The sequence below is a fragment of the Saccopteryx leptura genome, chromosome 1 (genome assembly GCF_036850995.1).
Source record: "Saccopteryx leptura isolate mSacLep1 chromosome 1, mSacLep1_pri_phased_curated, whole genome shotgun sequence".
Classification (NCBI taxonomy): Eukaryota; Metazoa; Chordata; class Mammalia; order Chiroptera; family Emballonuridae; genus Saccopteryx; species Saccopteryx leptura.
The window spans coordinates 38987752-39004714 of record NC_089503.1 but is presented as its reverse complement, the minus strand read 5'-3'; the positions used below and the strand labels follow the sequence as shown (position 1 = coordinate 39004714).

The following is a 16963-nucleotide window of genomic DNA, read 5'->3' as shown; positions in this document are numbered from 1 at the left end:
ACAAATGGCACTATAAGGACAGATTCAGGTTTGTGATTTCGTTGTGTGTAATCTACAGTCTGTTCAAACCATACTTCGGAATCTGGAAAGCGATTGACAAAGGAGCAACATACTCATGTTGCCTGAGTTTTTCTGAGTTTGCAAAGCAGCTGTGATACTAAGTTCCATTGCAAAACCCATGATTCTATCCAGTAAGGTCATCGAGTCCAGGAAGGAGTGCTGATGAGCCCTTACTAAGGAATGAGCCCCACAGCACAGAGGTCTTTGCTGTTTAGTTCACGCTGCATCTCCAGAATGTAGAGCAGGAGCTGGTGCACGGTAGTATTGGTATTCGGAAAAACAGGGTCCTGGTGATAAAGAACAACAATCACATGTTGTGTTTGAGCACATCCCATGGAGGCGCCTTGTGCTGAGTCATTTATGTTGGTAATTTGATTTAACCTGCACAGCATGGGCGTTGTTGTTGTTGTTGTTGTTATTATTATTATTATTATTATTATTACTGTTTTGCTCCAGAGAAAACTTAGGTCCAGAGAGGTGAAATAATTTGCTGTAAGTCACATAGCTAATAAACATAGAGCAAGGATATGGACTATGTAGTTTCTGCTATCCCATTTTCTCAACGCTAGAAAGAACTGCAGTGGTGCCTAGGCTCCCTGTTTTAATTATACCATTGACCAAGTAATTATAATAATTCTATGAGCAAATTATAGGTCCTCCCAGTGCCAGAGCCCTTTCCTTTGAAGTGCTAGGTTCACAATTGATCAAGAAGCGCCTATCTAAATAGAAATAGTCTATCCATAATCTTTAATCTAGGCAACAATAGTATACTTTGATATTTTATTAGGTATTTGTTAATTTTGATTTCCCCATAGTAGCTTGAATTTTGAATGACACACTTTTTCTTTGCTTTTGTGCTTTTTGAAATTACTTTGAAATTTTATGTAAGGTTCATGTAGGCAATGGATTTCTTCTTCATCAGTTTCATTAAAAATAGTATATGCCTAGATTGGGTGAAATGTGACTAGGCTCAGATAATAATGAAGATCAGATTCTGAGTCAATGAACTTGAATGGCTCCCCACCTGCCTTCTTTAATGCCATATGTGCAATTTGGACATATTTTTTCCTTTACACTTATAGTCAATTTCCTTATCCTGCATGTAACTATTCAAAAAAGGAAGAAACCTGCCCATGTGAATATCAGATTACAGATAAACCTACACTGTCAAGTATAAAGAGTAGGTAAGAATCTTGGCTCTGCTACTTACAACCTGGGCAGCCTCAGATGGGCCACTTGATTACTGAGCCTCAGTTTCACTATTTTTACAATAGGAAAAATCACACCTTTCTAAAAGGTCCATGATGAGGGCTACTAATACTCTTATTAAAAACTAAATCAAGCATAAATTACAAGTTCATAGCAGCCCATCTTAGTGAAACTGGACACCTATATAGGATGGTTTTAATTGTCTGGGTATTAGATAAGACAGTTTATTCCTGGTCCATGATACACAGTCATATTGGTATTGTTATCATTATAATTCGTTTTACTTAAAAAAAAATATATACATATATATATATATATATCTGTATACCAAACACTATTTTAATTCCATGACAAGTATTATTTCCTGCTCAGAGCACCCCATTTATTATGTACATTCTTGGAACACCATGAACATGGCACACATCTCTACATTCTTCGGACATCACAAGCATCTTACACTTTTTCAAAAAACTATTGTCATCTCTGTTTAAGGGCAGAGTAAATCAAGAGTGCACATGTATTATGAAACAACTCTGAGTCTCTTAACCAGGTCAACAGATGTATGTGTATGAATGTATGAGTGTGCACACACTGGTCTAGATCAAATGCTTCTTTGACTAGACTACTAAAAAAACCCAAGGTGAATGTCCTGCTTCTAAGCCCCTGTCTTCTTTTGCTGCCACTTGAAACCTTCCTTAACAACTTTCCGTCTGTTGCCTGACCAGTGGTGGCACAGTGGATAGAGCATTGATCTGCAATGCTGAGGTCACCAGTTCACAACCCCATGGATGCCACCTTGAGTGTAGGCTCATTGGCTTGAGCGCAGGATGGTTGACCCAACCCCAAGGTTGCTGGTTTGAGCCCAAAGGTCACTGGCCTAAAGTCCAAGGTCGCTCCCTTCAGCCCAGAGGTTACCAGCTCAAGCAAGTAGTCACTGGCTCATCTTGAGTCCAAGGTTCGATACCTGGTCAGGGCACTTATGAGAAGTAATCAATGCACAACTAAAGTGAAGCAACTGTGAGATGATGCTTCTCATCTCTCTCCCTTTCTGTCTCTCTCTGTCTCAGAACAACGACAACATCCACAACAAAAAAACCCATCAGCTTTCCATCTGTCATATTTAGCTTTCAAAAACACTTTACTGTTATGTCATTAACTTTGATATAGAACTATACTTTAAATACCTTACTTGAAATGTCAATCACTAGAGCCCAATAGGTGTGATTTTTTTTTTTTTTTTTTGTATTTTTCTGAAGCTGGAAACAGGGAGAGATAGTCAGACAGACTCCCGCATGCACCCGACCAGGATCCACCCGGCACGCCCACCAGGGGCAATGCTCTGCCCACCAGGGGGTGATGCTCTGCCCCTCTGGGGCATCGCTCTGCCGCGACCAGAGCCACTCTAGCGCCTGGGGCAGAGGCCAAGGAGCCATCCCCAGCGACTGGGCCATCTTTGCTCCAATGGAGCCTTGGCTGCGGGAGGGGAAGAGAGAGACAGAGAGGAAGGAGGGGGGGGGCGGGGGTGGAGAAGCAAATGGGCGCTTCTCCTATGTGCCCTGGCCGGGAATCGAACCTGGGTTCCCCGCACGCCAGGCCGACGCTCTACCACTGAGCCAACCGGCCAGGGCCTAGGTGTGATTTTTGAGACTGAAATTTTGTGTATGTGTGTGTATATTTGAATATATCCATATATATTATATATATATATATATATGTATGTATGTATGTTTTTGTGTTGAGCATACCAAGGCAACATCTGTTTCTGCATAGGCTCAAAGTAGTTAAGTGCTGGAAAGAGAAAGTGGTATTCAAATACCAAGGTATATATTGTTTGTCCTCTGACAGGAGCAAAGGAACTCACTATTAATTGCTAAGCTACAAAATGTTAAATCATACAGTGGTTATTAAAAGATGTGGAAAGTTACAATATTATGAGAGTTTTTGTATACTTCAACTGGTGTTAAACTACCTAAAGATCTGCATCTTCTTAAAGTTAGACCCAAATTATTTATCTGATAATGGTAAAATATAACCATGACATTTTTCTAGGTTGACATTTTTTCTCACTGCAATTATAAAAAAAACTGATTTCCTCTCTGGTGAGTAAAAGCAACTCTGGGTTAACAAGTTGCAATCATCTTCATGAATGAGAGATTTTGCAGCGTTACTACACTAAGTTATTGCTTATCCAGCAAGGTTGCACGATGAAGTATTCCGGATGAAGTGTCTCAGAGTTGTTAGAGGAAGAGTTTTGCTGTCAGAACAACCTGCAGAATATAAGTTAATTCATTAGGCAAATATTTTTGGAACATCTACTATGTACTCAGACACTAAGAGTATGGTACAGTGGGGAGCAAAAAGAAGCACGGTCCTTGTCCTTATCGGCTTTATACAATTCCAATGTGTGAAACAGGGAGTGATAAGCAATTATCCATAAATAAACACTATAGTTAATGCTATTTAATGTTGCAAAGGAGAGGTTCATTGAGCTATGCTATTATATTCAGGCATGTAATGAGGGGAAGTAACCCAGTTTGAGGGCTAACAGGACAGCACCAGAAAGGAGTTGGGAGAATTTTGCAATGCTTCACAAAAGGCTTAATGAACTCTACATTCTCTAAAACTGTATTTTCACATTGAGACATTTCCCCTAACAGTATAATTTTAGGTGTACTAAATATTTTAGCTATACTGACAAGGCATTGGTTTTATTACAGGAACACTGGAAACAACTTAAATATTCAAAATAGTGGTTAGTTAAATGTATTATGTTATCAAAAATTATATCATTTAAAAATAATGTAAAAATGTTTTTATTGTAATAAATATGTTTTCAGAAAAAAAGTGGTGACCAAATAATGATTATTTAAAATGCTTTTGCCTTTATCCCAATTCTATCCTTTCTAGTACTCAGTTTATCCTATTTGATTTGAAATATGCCAATAATAACAGTAACAATATAGCTGCTCATACTAGTTACCATTTAGCACATTCTAGCCCAGTGCTAAATAATTTACCTCCATTATTCTGATGGCATGTAAACCAGTGAAGTATTATTACATTTATTTCTTTTTTTGTACCAAAATGTTTAAATATGTCAACACAGCTATGCACTCCCTATGCAAAAAAGCATCATTTCAACACTTGTGCTGTTTACCATGAGTTTTATTCCCATTTTATCTAATAGAAATCCCTCATTCTTTTGCAACAGCATTCTGTGAAGAGGGCTGCAGATATGGTGGGACATGCGTGGCGCCTAACAAATGTGTCTGTCCTTCTGGATTCACAGGAAGCAGCTGCGAGAAAGGTAATCTTAGCCCTTTAGGGGGGCATGGTGGGGAGAAAGTTTCAGAGAGAATGGACACACTTCTCTAGGAGTACAGTATTGTCTGTTGACTTGATACATTATGTTTCACTGGGGGTGTGGCTCCCCAATGTGGATATGTTTTGATTACTGTATAATGGGCAACCTCCCTCTGAAAAATAGAGCTTCATTTTCCCTCTCTTCAATGTTTCCAAATAGCAAGATTGAGTCTTTCCCTGCTATAGTTTGAAGTGTGCTTTTGAGTGCTAATTAGAGATAAGCTTGATGAACCGACCTGCCCCAATTATCAGTTATTGGGGGTAGCATTCCACACAACTACTGGAGTTATAACAATCTGTTGTGTCAACAGGATCTAAATTAGAACTACGTGCTCCTTGCATGAAAGCACATTAAACACCTCCAGCAGCAAGTTTATTGGTGTGCTTGGGATTTTGTTCTGGTGTTGGTTTATTGGGAACATTATCATTCCTGGTCCTGATAATATACGCCAATTAGTATTTGTAAGATTCCATTATGTGCACCTTTCTATTTGTAATAAATGTAGTGTTTACATTTGGTGCTATTTGATTAAATCAGTTCTCTCATTAATTGGAGAAGCCTTTCCACCTGTGTGCAAATTAAATTGACTTCAATGCCAGTGTGCCAACGTATACATATATCAATGCAAGCAAGGGGTCTTTGCCATGTAAATTTGAATATTTCTGTGTTTGCCCTTAATTTTATTGGCCTAAAATTACACTTCTCATAGTACAGCATAAAAATATGGAAATATGATAATGTAGTCATTATGTCTATTATTCGATGAGAGAGAGGAAGTCTTTATCTCAGCAAAGCTCTGGCTTCCTTTCCTTCTTGTTTAAAGATTTCTGAATTTAGATAATGTGTCTTAAAAGCAACCTTATTTATTGTATTACACCCTAACTTTCTGCATGTTACATTGAACTGCCTGTGTACATATAAGGCAGCCAACTCCTTTCAAAAACATGTCCAAATTTAACTATGTGAATTATTCAACAAGGAAATCAAGAAGCAATACGTGCACCATTGTTTTCATATTTTGTGATATTATCAATCACATTTGTTAAATAAAAATTGTTTTGTCCTTAAAAAAGGTATATAAAAGAGCCAGGTACTGCCTCTGAGCAGCATCAGAATTAGCACGTGGAGCTGGAGAATTCTTGCCAAAAGCAAAGAAACTTAATGATACCTTAGAACACATGCCCTTATTGCAGTGCATTTGATTTTAATTGGGTTTTCTAAAGTGAAAAAAAAAATACATCTAAAGTTTTCTTATTTTTCCCTCTAGCACTGCTCTGTTTCCCTAAAATGAGTATAAAGGAATTAATGAGGACAGAATGGTCATGTAGATAATGTCGATTATAATGGATACTATAAGGAATGCTATACCATTTATTAAGTACTAATTATGGGTCAGGTCTTTTAAATAAATATTTTAATATTAAGAATAAACAAACAAGATAAATTACTGTCACTCCTGTTTTCTAGATGGCAAAATAAAGCTGAGCTAAGTTAAGTAACTTCTGCATTACTACAATCAGTATTAGAACTGAGAATAAAATTCAAGTTTCATTCTACAAAGGCTGCATTGTTAAACCCTTGCATGTGTTTCTCAAGGTAATCCATGGACTTCTGGTTAAAATCTAGATTCCTGGGCCGCCACCCAGAGCTGGTAAATCAGAGTGTACAGGAGAAGGCCCATGAACCTAACTCTCACTGAGCACCTCAGGTTGCTTGTTTTTTAAAAAGTTATTATTATATTATTGTGATATTTAAACCAGAACATCTACTCTAACGTTTTTATTATTTTTACATTATGAAGAATTGTGGTAGAACATTGACTTTAGACCTGGGCTTGAGTCAGGGGCAGCCTAGGAAAATTAATTATGTTTTTTTATGGCTTGTTCATTTGACTTACATCCTTTTCTTGGCTCAGTAAGAGGTTGGTTGAGTTAGTGCTTATGTTCTGATTCATAACTTGGAACAAGAAAAGTAGAGATAAAGCAGAAAGTCAAGACCAGAGGCAAAAGGGAAACAGAGATACACAGGACCTGGGTTTCTTTTCAGAAGTTAAAGCTGAGATTGAGCACTGCATATTTTTTAATTCACGCACAATTATAATAATGTCAAAATAAAATAAAACAAGGTTTCTTTGCATAGGATGCTATCTCCCATCAGTACGAAGGCCATGCCATTTAATATTGGACAATATTCTTTTTAAATTAAATTTATTAGGGTGACATTGGTTAATAGGGTCATATAGATTTCAAGTGTACGTTTCTATGGTAGATGATTTGTATATTGCATTGTGTGCCCACCACTCAAAGTCAGCTCATCTTCCATCACCGTATTATTCGGCCACCTTTAACCCTTTACTATCCCACTGTTTCCCTCTGGTGACCACCATACTGTTGTTTGTGTCTGTGAGTTTCAGTTTCATATCTCACATATGAGTGAAATCATAGGGTTCTTGGCTTTTATGTGGGACTTATTTCACTTAGCATGATATTCTCAGGGTCCATCCACTTTGCCGCAAATGACAGAATTTTATCTTCACCAATATTCTACTTCTATGAGATTTTTGTGGATAGGATAAAAAAAATTCCAGTTCATTGTGTGTAAGGGATCTAGAAGAATTATAGGATGAATACTGAAAATCTATTCCCTGTATTGTCTGAATTATTTTGTCATGTCATTCATTAGCAAAAAATATTAAGTATTTCTATTTGCCACTGAATAATGATGCTAGATGCATTGAGACTTAGGATGTAAAGGAAAAATGCAGATGCATTATAATTCTCAGTTGCATGATCACAATAAATTGTTGATTTGCTTTGTTTTAATTTCCAGGCTAACTAATGGTGCCTTTTGAGCTGTATAGATTCCGCTTATATTTAGTTTTAAAATGTTTCCCTGGGTACCTAGTTACTGGTTTTATTCATTGCTTGTGATATTTAGCCTTTTAGAATTCAAGTACTGTTAGTTAAATTATTGAAATCATTTGTTATAGAAAATGCCTGTCTGGAGTTAAAGGTCCCACTTGTGTTTGGTATGTAGCACAAAGATGAACACTGCATTTATTTTATATGGATAGGATTTTAGTGAACTTGAACTTTTCATAACCCCACTCAAGATAAGCATACATTTTTACCTTTTGGTTTCTGAACAACATGTTATGTTGGTTCTTCTTACCCTTTGTTCTCTCTGTTTTATATTTAACATCGAGATGTACAAAGAGAGAGAGAAAGTACGATGAGTATAGCTTTGGTCCTCAGGATAGAAAAGGGCCACTGGTAAAAAGCTTCTTCTTTTTCTTTCTGTCTTTCTTTTTTTTTTTTGTTTTGATTTTTGAGAGTAAGTTTATTAAAGGTAGGGACAGTAGAACAAGGAAGGACCTAGAATAGAAGAAGCAACAAGAGAGAGCCTTGGCTCTCTCTCCCTTCCGGAAAAGAAATGAGCCTCCACTGGGATGTCGGAGAAAAGGGGGCCTTGGAGACAGGTTCAGAGGGTTAGCCTGAAACCCTGAAATGAGTTGTCACTGCCCATTGCTTCCCTGGTTGCCAGTCTCGTGGGGACCCTTAGAGTTTAAGAGTGCATGTCTGTGGGGGAAGACACTGGAAGGGAAAAGTATGGGTGTGCTCCCGCGATGCAGAGCATCTGGGTCCTTTGTTCTGAGGGTTTTTAAAGACTGGGAGTTTAGGGGAGGATTTTAATACAATATTCATCAGCTTTTCAGGGTATGCCCTTTCAGAGTTGTGGTCTCTACTGATTAGTCAGCCTCTACTTAATCTAAGAGGACGAAAAGGATATCATGCCACACTGGCATAACATAGCCAACCACAGAACAAATCGAAACAATACAAAGTCATTCTAGAGACTTTTCAAATATAAACTCAAGGAGCTACACTAAATCCAGACATGTGTTACCTACCATAAAACAGCAGAACATCACCCTCTGATTAGTGAATCACACTATTTCCTACTTGGCGTTAAGCAAATGTGCAAGCAACAGTAAGTAGAGATTAAATATAAGGTATTAAACCAAGTCTAGTTAGTGATTTCTTAACCTTGACACTTTTGATATTTCAGAACAGATAATTCTTTGTTGCAGAGAGCTGTCCTGGACATTGTGGGATGCTTAGCGGCATCACTGGGCTCTACCCGCTAAACAACACTCGTACTTTGACCCACAGTCATGACAAGCAAAATTGTCACCGGCCATTGCCAAATATCTTCTGGGAGGCAGAATCACCCTGTTGACAACAGCAGGTCTAGATGTAGCATTTTGAAAAGTTTTACAATGTGTGTTTGAGTGTATACACTGATATATATGTATGTATATATATTGAGCATTTTTAGAAATGCTTATTACTATACAATCTTGACCACTCCAGAGCCAGGGACTGGCTGATACCGTCATGCGCTGTCTTGGACACATCTTCTTGTGGTCTTAGGGATGATTGATGCAGAACCTGTTGATGGAGTAAACATTTACATGTTTCAGTCCCACCCAAGGACCATGTGACTAATCCTTATGTTCTCCTGAAAAAAGAAAAATTCCTGTATTCTTTTTTTTTTTTAGAAGAAACTTTTCAATGTGTGTGTTGAGCTGATTATTTTATTTGCTCTGAAGTGCTTTCATTATAAAAGACTTCTCAATTACTCACTTTTAGTAGGAGTTTTAACTGCATATAAATCAAGATGGTTATTTGTAGTGGTATAGACCAGACAGCTAATTTTACTGTATTTTTCTACTTGTATATTAGATGAATTATAAAATATATAAATACAATTGCATAGACATCAGGTATCCATGAACAGTGCTTTGTGAATCAGACAGTGAGAGTTAGACAAAACTAGTCAATCTATAAACTAGACCATAGTGTAGTGTAAAAAAAAAATATGCTACCTGACCAGGCAGTGGTGCACTGGATAGAGCATCGGACTGGGACATAGAGGACTCAGGTTCCCAACCTTGAGCTCACCGGCTTGAGCACAGGCTCATCCGCCTTGAGCATGGGCTCACCAGCTTGAGTGTGGGGTTACTAGCTTGATTGTGGGATTATTGACATGACCATATGGTCACTGGCTTGAAGCCAAAGATCGCTGGCTTGAGCCCAAGGTCACTGGCTTGAGCATAGGGTCACTTGTTCTGCTTTAGCCCCCCAGTCAAGGCATACATGAGAAAGCATCAATGAACAAGCAATCAACAAACAACTGAGATGCCACAACGAAGAACTGATGCTTCTCATCTCTCTCCCTTCCTGTTTATCTATCCCTATCTGTCCCTCTCTCTGACTCTTTCTGTCTCTGTCAAAAATAATAATAGTAATAATAAAATAAGTAGATAAATAAAAACATGCTGATATGATACAAATAGCAGCCCTTGACTTTTCTCCACACTTGCTTCAGAAATAGGTTCATTTACTGTAAATATTATTAAATACATTCACATAACCATTGAACCTCTCACAGTCTCCAAGCCTTTCTAAAATATATTAAATATCTGATCAAGAATATTCTGGGAAAACAATAATAACAACAAAGTTTCACAGCATTATCTATTCACAATATAATTTTCAGTAGTCATTTCTTTCTATTTTGATTACCTGAATTTTCTAATTTTTATACAACAAATATAAATTGTTTGTAATAAGAGGTAATTTTTAAAAATTATGTTTAATATTAAGGGAACATGAAGTCATGAAAAGGACTTCCTTTTTCCAAGTTCCTGAAGAACTTTTAACCTTTCTTAAAAGGAAATGACTTTTTGCAAGATAATTTATCTTTTCTGTGTGCCTCAGGGACTTGCAGATATGTAGACAGAGGGTAATAGTTTGCCCTGAGCATATTATCCATCCACCAACTATAACGAATGGTCAGAAACAAAGACTTCTATATTCTTCCAAAATTTAACTCTTTCCCTCATTTTGAGAGAACTCTACTAGCATTCTCTGTTTGCAATTGCTTTCCCCATCCCTGTTTCTGGGAAACATTTTAAGAACCTTCAAGAAGGTCAATAATAGCTCCATTCTGTTCACAGAAAAAAGACAATTTCTTCTGTTTCCTACCCAGCTCTCACAGGGCTGTGAGGGAGGCATCTGGGAAGAGGGTGAGTGCAAACGGGCCACTTCAACATCTGTGCAGTCTGAGGTTTGTTTAACTTTTCTCACATGAGCCTTCTGGTTGTCTGGCACTTGTAAATGGCAGCTTCTATTATTAATGTTGCTTGTCGTTGTTGTGCAGCTCAAAGATGTCCAGAAAAGAGTAAGCAGTGCTTTTGTGGCATCATTTAAAAGGGGAAATAAGATTTGAGGTCTCTCTGAGTTGCTCACCCATTTGAAGCCACCAGAAAAGACATAATAGACGCAAATTCTCTTTGAAAATTTTATTGAGGCTATATGAGTGTGAATTTGTTTGAGGAGCTATTCCTTGCACTGGGTCTTTGCAGAAATATGGATTGGCAAAGGAGAGGCTTTGCCCTGGAGCATGAGCAGAGCTCAAACCCACCAACACTAACATTTTATCTTTAGAGCAGCTCAACCTTGAATTCCACTGCCGAACCTAGAGTACCTTGTTCAAGACCCCCTTCCACTCCTCAGTTCTACCTACTCAACTTTCTTCTTTAAGCTGTGCTGGAGAAATTGAGCTAGAGAGCCAATATACTTTCCCGTGGTTCAGAAACGGAGTTGCCACTTAACTCTCAGAGCTGCGTGGAAATATTAAAAAACCCTGTTCTTTTTATTAAATTATTTTTAAATGTTTCCATCACAATTGGCATATAATATTATATTAGTTTCAGATGTACAACATAGTGAGTCGACAATCATATAAATTACAAAGTGATGACCTCCACTAGTCTAGTACCCATCGGACACCATACGGTTATTACAATGTTATTAGCTAAGTTCCCTATGCTGTACTTTATATCCCCGTGGCTACTTTTCCAACTGGAAATTTGTACTATTTAATCCCTTCACCTTTTTCACCTATGCCCCCAGCCAACTCCCCTTTCATCTGGCAGCCATTAAACACATGAGGACATGGATCACTGTTATTTAGGCAGGCATTGCTGGAATTGAGGTTCTAACCCGTGTATGACAGAATCCAGATTTCACACTCCTTCCGATATCAGTGGCCTCTTGATCACATAACCTGTGTGCAGGGCAAATTAAGCCTTATAGATTACCTAGGAAGGAGGTCAAATAAATTATGCTCTCCTGTGAGTAATGAACCATAATTTTCTACTTGATTATGTATATTGTTTTATATCTTCCTTTCAAGATCTTTATTATGCTAAGGCAGGAAGAGAATATAAAAAGAGTAGGGGGTGGCACAATCTCTGTAGCTATACTAGCTCAGTTTAAGTTGGGCTTTCACTATTTACTGAAATCTGTGGTATTGGATCAGATATGCCATATTTCCCCATGTATAAGATGCTACCATGTATAAGGCGCACCTTAATTTTGGGGCCTGAAATTTGAAAAAAAAATGTATTACATAAAGTTATTGAACTCAAGTTTTATTCATCACAAAATTTATACAACTTCTCATCCACATGACAAAGCAGGAAATGCAAGCAAAATAATCTACAGCCACTGTATAAGATGCACCCAGTTTTAAGAACCCAAATTTTTCGAAAAAGAGTACATCTTATACATGGGGAAATACAGTAAGTAATGTTTTTAAGCATCAGTTTGCCACTAAAAAATGGGATATCAGTATTACCTATGTCATAATATTGTTGTGAAATTAAATGAGATAGTCTATAAAAATCACTTAGTAGAGTGCTTAGTACATAGTAACTGTCTGGAGATGATATCTATTGTTGAGTCTATCCTCAATTTCCTGAGTAATGAAAATGAGACTCAAATGACAGGCTATTTTTCCAAAGATACTCAGCAGGGAACTGGTGGAGCCATGCCTCCGACCCATTTTCTACTTCTGAAGTCTCTCTGCTCCTTTCACCAGCTCTTAGCGCCTCTCACTGTACCATTCAGATGTAAACTGTTTCCATTCACGACATCTTTGCTAATTGATATTCTCTCAGCTCCCATAAACATTTTATGTCATTTTGTATTAAGCTAATACATATTAAATTATGCACCAGAGTTTTGCCCTAGGAGAAAGGTGAATTAATTCAGCACTTGAAATGGCGGCATGTACACTGTGTAACTTAGGTATGGCCCTTCGGGAGGATTTCTTTCTCTTTTGGTTATTGTTTATTTCCCATTTCTTGGAGTTGAAAGTGAAGCTGTCACACCGAATTTTCACTGTCTTATTGGGAGTATGATGGTCTCAACAGCCTTGTACATGGGTTACCTGAGGCCTCACTGAAATGCCTACCTCACCTGTCCATCTGAAAATATTTTTTAGCCCTTTGTTGAGTCTTCAGATTCACTTAGGAAACACAAACATTCTAATTTTCGATTTGGCATCTGGAAACCTGGATTCCATTCCAAGAGTCCACTATTTATGAACTATGTGATGTGGGGCAGCATAAGCTTTTTTTTTTTTTTTTTTTTTTTTTTTTTTGTATTTTTCCGAAGTTAGAATCCAGGAGGCAGTCAGACAGACTCCCACATGCGTCCAGACCAGGACCCAGCCTGCATGCCCACCAGGGGGCGATACTCTGCCCATCTGGGGCGTCACTCCTCTGCAATTGGAGCCATTCTAGCACCTGAGGCAGAGGTCATGGAGCCGCCCTCAGCGCCTGGGCCAACTTTGCTCCCATGGAGCCCTGGCTGCAGGAGGGGAATTGAGAGATAGAGAGAAAGGGGGGAGGGGAGGGTGGAGAAACTTCCCCGTTTTTTGTGCCACCCCCTACTCTTTTTATATTCTATTCCTGCCTTAGCATAATAAATATATTGAAAGGAAGATATAAAACAATGTACATAATCAAGTAGAAATGGGCTCTTCTCCTGTGTGCCCTGGCGGGTAATCAAACCCAGGACTTCCACACGCTGAGCGTATGCTCTACCACTGAGCCAACCGGCCAGGGTGACATCAGCTTTTCTATGTAAAATGGGACTAATCATCCAAGAAGAGCCTTGAACTTGTCCTTTCCCTATCATCAGGCTGTCCTGGAACTGCACCCGGAGAGCACAATCAGTGGTAGGCACATAAATGAGCTTTGGTGATGCACTTAAAATCTTTAAAAGGGGCACTTTAAATAATAATACATCAGAAGCATCCTGGATTTATAACTATAGAGAGTTAATGAAATCAATTGTGGGTAATCATTCCATGGAATCTTTAAAACCTATGAAGAAAGACTGCTTAATGACGTGGGCAGTACGGCGTAGTGTGTGTTCTGGAACATGAACTCAGGAAGCAGACTGTCCAATTTGGAGGACCAGCTCTGAGGTCTTGGGAAGCTACATAAAATTTTTGTTCCTCAGTTTCTTGAATTTGAAAAAAAAATGAGAACAAAAACAGTACTGCCTCCTTGGAGACTGTTTCTTTCTTTTCTAGTATCTGGTGACCACTCTATAAGCACTTGACATTATTAAGTAATAAATGACATGTTCAGTATGATTCTAATTTTTATACACAGATACACATGCAGTATTCACAGAAAGGGGTATTGGAAGCATATTGATCTCATTATGGCTTATTAGGTCCTTGTGTGAATTGGGAAATTTCAGGATTAAGAAAAAAATCATCTCATTTGAGTGATTAGTTCAATATTGTATTAAAGCTACATAAAATCTTTTTACCTTCTCACTCATCTGCCTGCCACAGTCTGAGAAGTCTACAGTAACAGGAGGAATGAACAGTTTTCCTTTTATTTTTCAATATCATATTTTACAATTCACAAGTGTCATGAATCTTAAGCCAAGATAAGAGACTTTTATGGGAAAAGAAGAAGGGGTCATATGACTAGGCTTCCAGCATTGAAGTGCTCCTGGGGGGCAGGGGGCAGTTGCTGCTCCTTCCTTTGTGTGGTGCTTTGTTGAGGGTCTTCGATCACTAGGGGCTTGATGTGGACAGTGCTTTCATCCTCCTGCAGCTCTGAGCTTGGGAAGGTCCGCTTCTCTGCTGTGGCTCGTTTGCCCTGTAAGATGTACCTGTGATTAGAGAGCTGCTCTGACTCCCTCTTCTATAGATTCCCTGTAAACAGACACTTTTCTCCACATTTAGTCCAAGTATAGCCTTGTCTCAATGTGGTCTCTTTTTAAATTTTTTGCTCTGCTATGTGACTGAGGAAGCCCAGAACATATATATACATTGACCATCAGACTTCTAAGGCATGAGTCAAACACCAATTGCTACGTCCTTCACTATCCAGTGTGCCTGAAGTCTGTTACCCTTGAATAAGTTTATAGGCATTTTTCCCATAAAAAGTCACTTCTAATTGGCATCATGCCAAGCAGCTTTCTTTGACAAAGTCCTCACTTTTGGCCTTATCAACATCCCTTACAGAATTTCTAGGCCTGTTCTTACAGATTTGGAAGGTGGTTAATGGTTAGTGTAAGCACAGATGATTTTTGAAAGCGTTGTAAAAGTAGTCTAACACCCAGCTTTGGAACTCTTAACATAGTATTATCTACCAAATCCCTGACATGGGAAAAATTCGCCTTTAATATCCTATTACATTTGAGTTCAATAAATATTTGATAAATGAATAAGTGATTGAGTACAGTCAGGAACCTTAAATTCCACATGGTCTAGTCTTTTCATTTTATAGACCACAAGTTATGATAACTCCAATTCAAATCTCATTTAAAAGACACTTAAGTTAAGGTAGATCATATTGAGGCTGGAGGAGAGAAATGCCACTAATAGGAATGCCATTAAGAAGAGTAGTATAACCTTATGACCCAGCAATCCCTCTACTGGGTATATACCCCCAAAACTCAGAAACATTGATACGTAAAGACACATACAGCCCCATGTTCATTGCAGCATTGTTCACAGTGGCCAGGACATGGAAACAACCAAAGAGCCCGTCAATAGATGACTGGATAAAGAAGATGTGGCACATATACACTATGGAATACTACTCAGCCATAAGAAATGATGACATCGGATCATTTACAGCAAAATGGTGGGATCTTGATAACATGATACAAAGTGAAATAAGTAAATCAGAAAAAACCAGGAACTGCATTATTCCATACGTAGGTGGGACATAAAAGTGAAACTAAGAGACATTGATAAGAGTGTGGTGGTTACGGGGGGAGGGGGAAAGGGAGAGGGAAAGGGCACAAAGAAAACTAGATAGAAGATGACAGAGGACAATCTGACTTTGGGTGATGGGTATGCAACATAATTGAAAGACAAACAACCTGGACTTGTTGATCTTTGAATATATGTATCCTGATTTATTGATGTCACCCCATTAAAAAAATAAAATTATTAAAAAAAAAAAAAAGAAGAGTAGTATATAGGCCCTGGCTGGTTGGCTCAGTGGTAGAGCTTCGGCCTGGCGTGCAGAAGTCCCGGGTTTGATTCCCGGCCAGGGCACACAGGAGAGGTGCCCATCTGCTTCTCCACCCCTTCCCCTCTCCTTCCTCTCTGTCTCTTTCTTCCCCTCCCGCAGCCAAGGCTCCATTGGAGCAAAGATGGCCCAGGCGCTGGGGATGGCTCCTTGGCCTCTGCCCCAGGCGCTGGAGTGGCTCTGGTCGCGACAGAGCGATGCTCTGGAGGGGCAGAGCATCACCCCCTGGTGGGCAGAGCGTCGCCCCCTGGTGGGCGTGCCAGGTGGATCCTGGTCGGGCGCATGCGGGAGTCTGTCTGTCTATCCCCGTTTCCAGCTTCAGAAAAATACAAAATAAATAAATAAATAAAATAAAAATAAAAAGAAGAGTAGTATAGAAATGTTGTGTATTTCCAGTAGCTATGTCAGGATGCCTTTCCAGAAAGCAAAATGAGGGGAGCCAATCTTTTCAGTAGATTGGCATTCTCCATCAAAGAAATGAAAGCTATTAGGGATTACCTTGTCTAGTTAGTAATGCAGAAAATAATTCCAGACTATTTAGATGACAAGAAGTTCCTGCTTCCCATCAGGCAAGCTCATGCTATTGAACTGTGAAAGTCAGGAGTTTGGTTTATGAACTCATTTTTAATTTTATGCCCTGGAGAATACAGACATCACTGTAACTTGATGCATAATGGCTAAACAGAAAGGAAATCCGCATTTCTATGAAAATATGAACAACCGTGGCCAAGCTTTCCCTAGTAACCGGTATCCAAAAATTCTTTATATTCAAGGATACATACAGCACCGTTAATCATGTGGAAAAAGACTAATTGAAGCCAGTAGACTGAAGGAGAAAGAATATAACTCTTAGGATTTGCATCACTCTCTCCTAATGGGATGCACTGATTAGAACAGGTAGTTGCCTG

The 16963-nt window shown here is 38.7% G+C and overlaps 1 protein-coding gene across 2 annotated transcripts in view; it reads left to right on the top strand.

Moving 5' to 3' along the window:
• NELL1 (neural EGFL like 1) overlaps window positions 1–16963 on the top strand; it is an 845221-nt gene that overhangs the window by 633489 nt on the left and 194769 nt on the right. For both annotated transcript variants that reach the window (XM_066364424.1, XM_066364414.1), the window contains exon 15: window positions 4481–4576. In XM_066364424.1, the coding sequence (XP_066220521.1) occupies window positions 4481–4576 (96 nt within the window). The remainder of the gene's footprint in view (window positions 1–4480; window positions 4577–16963) is intronic.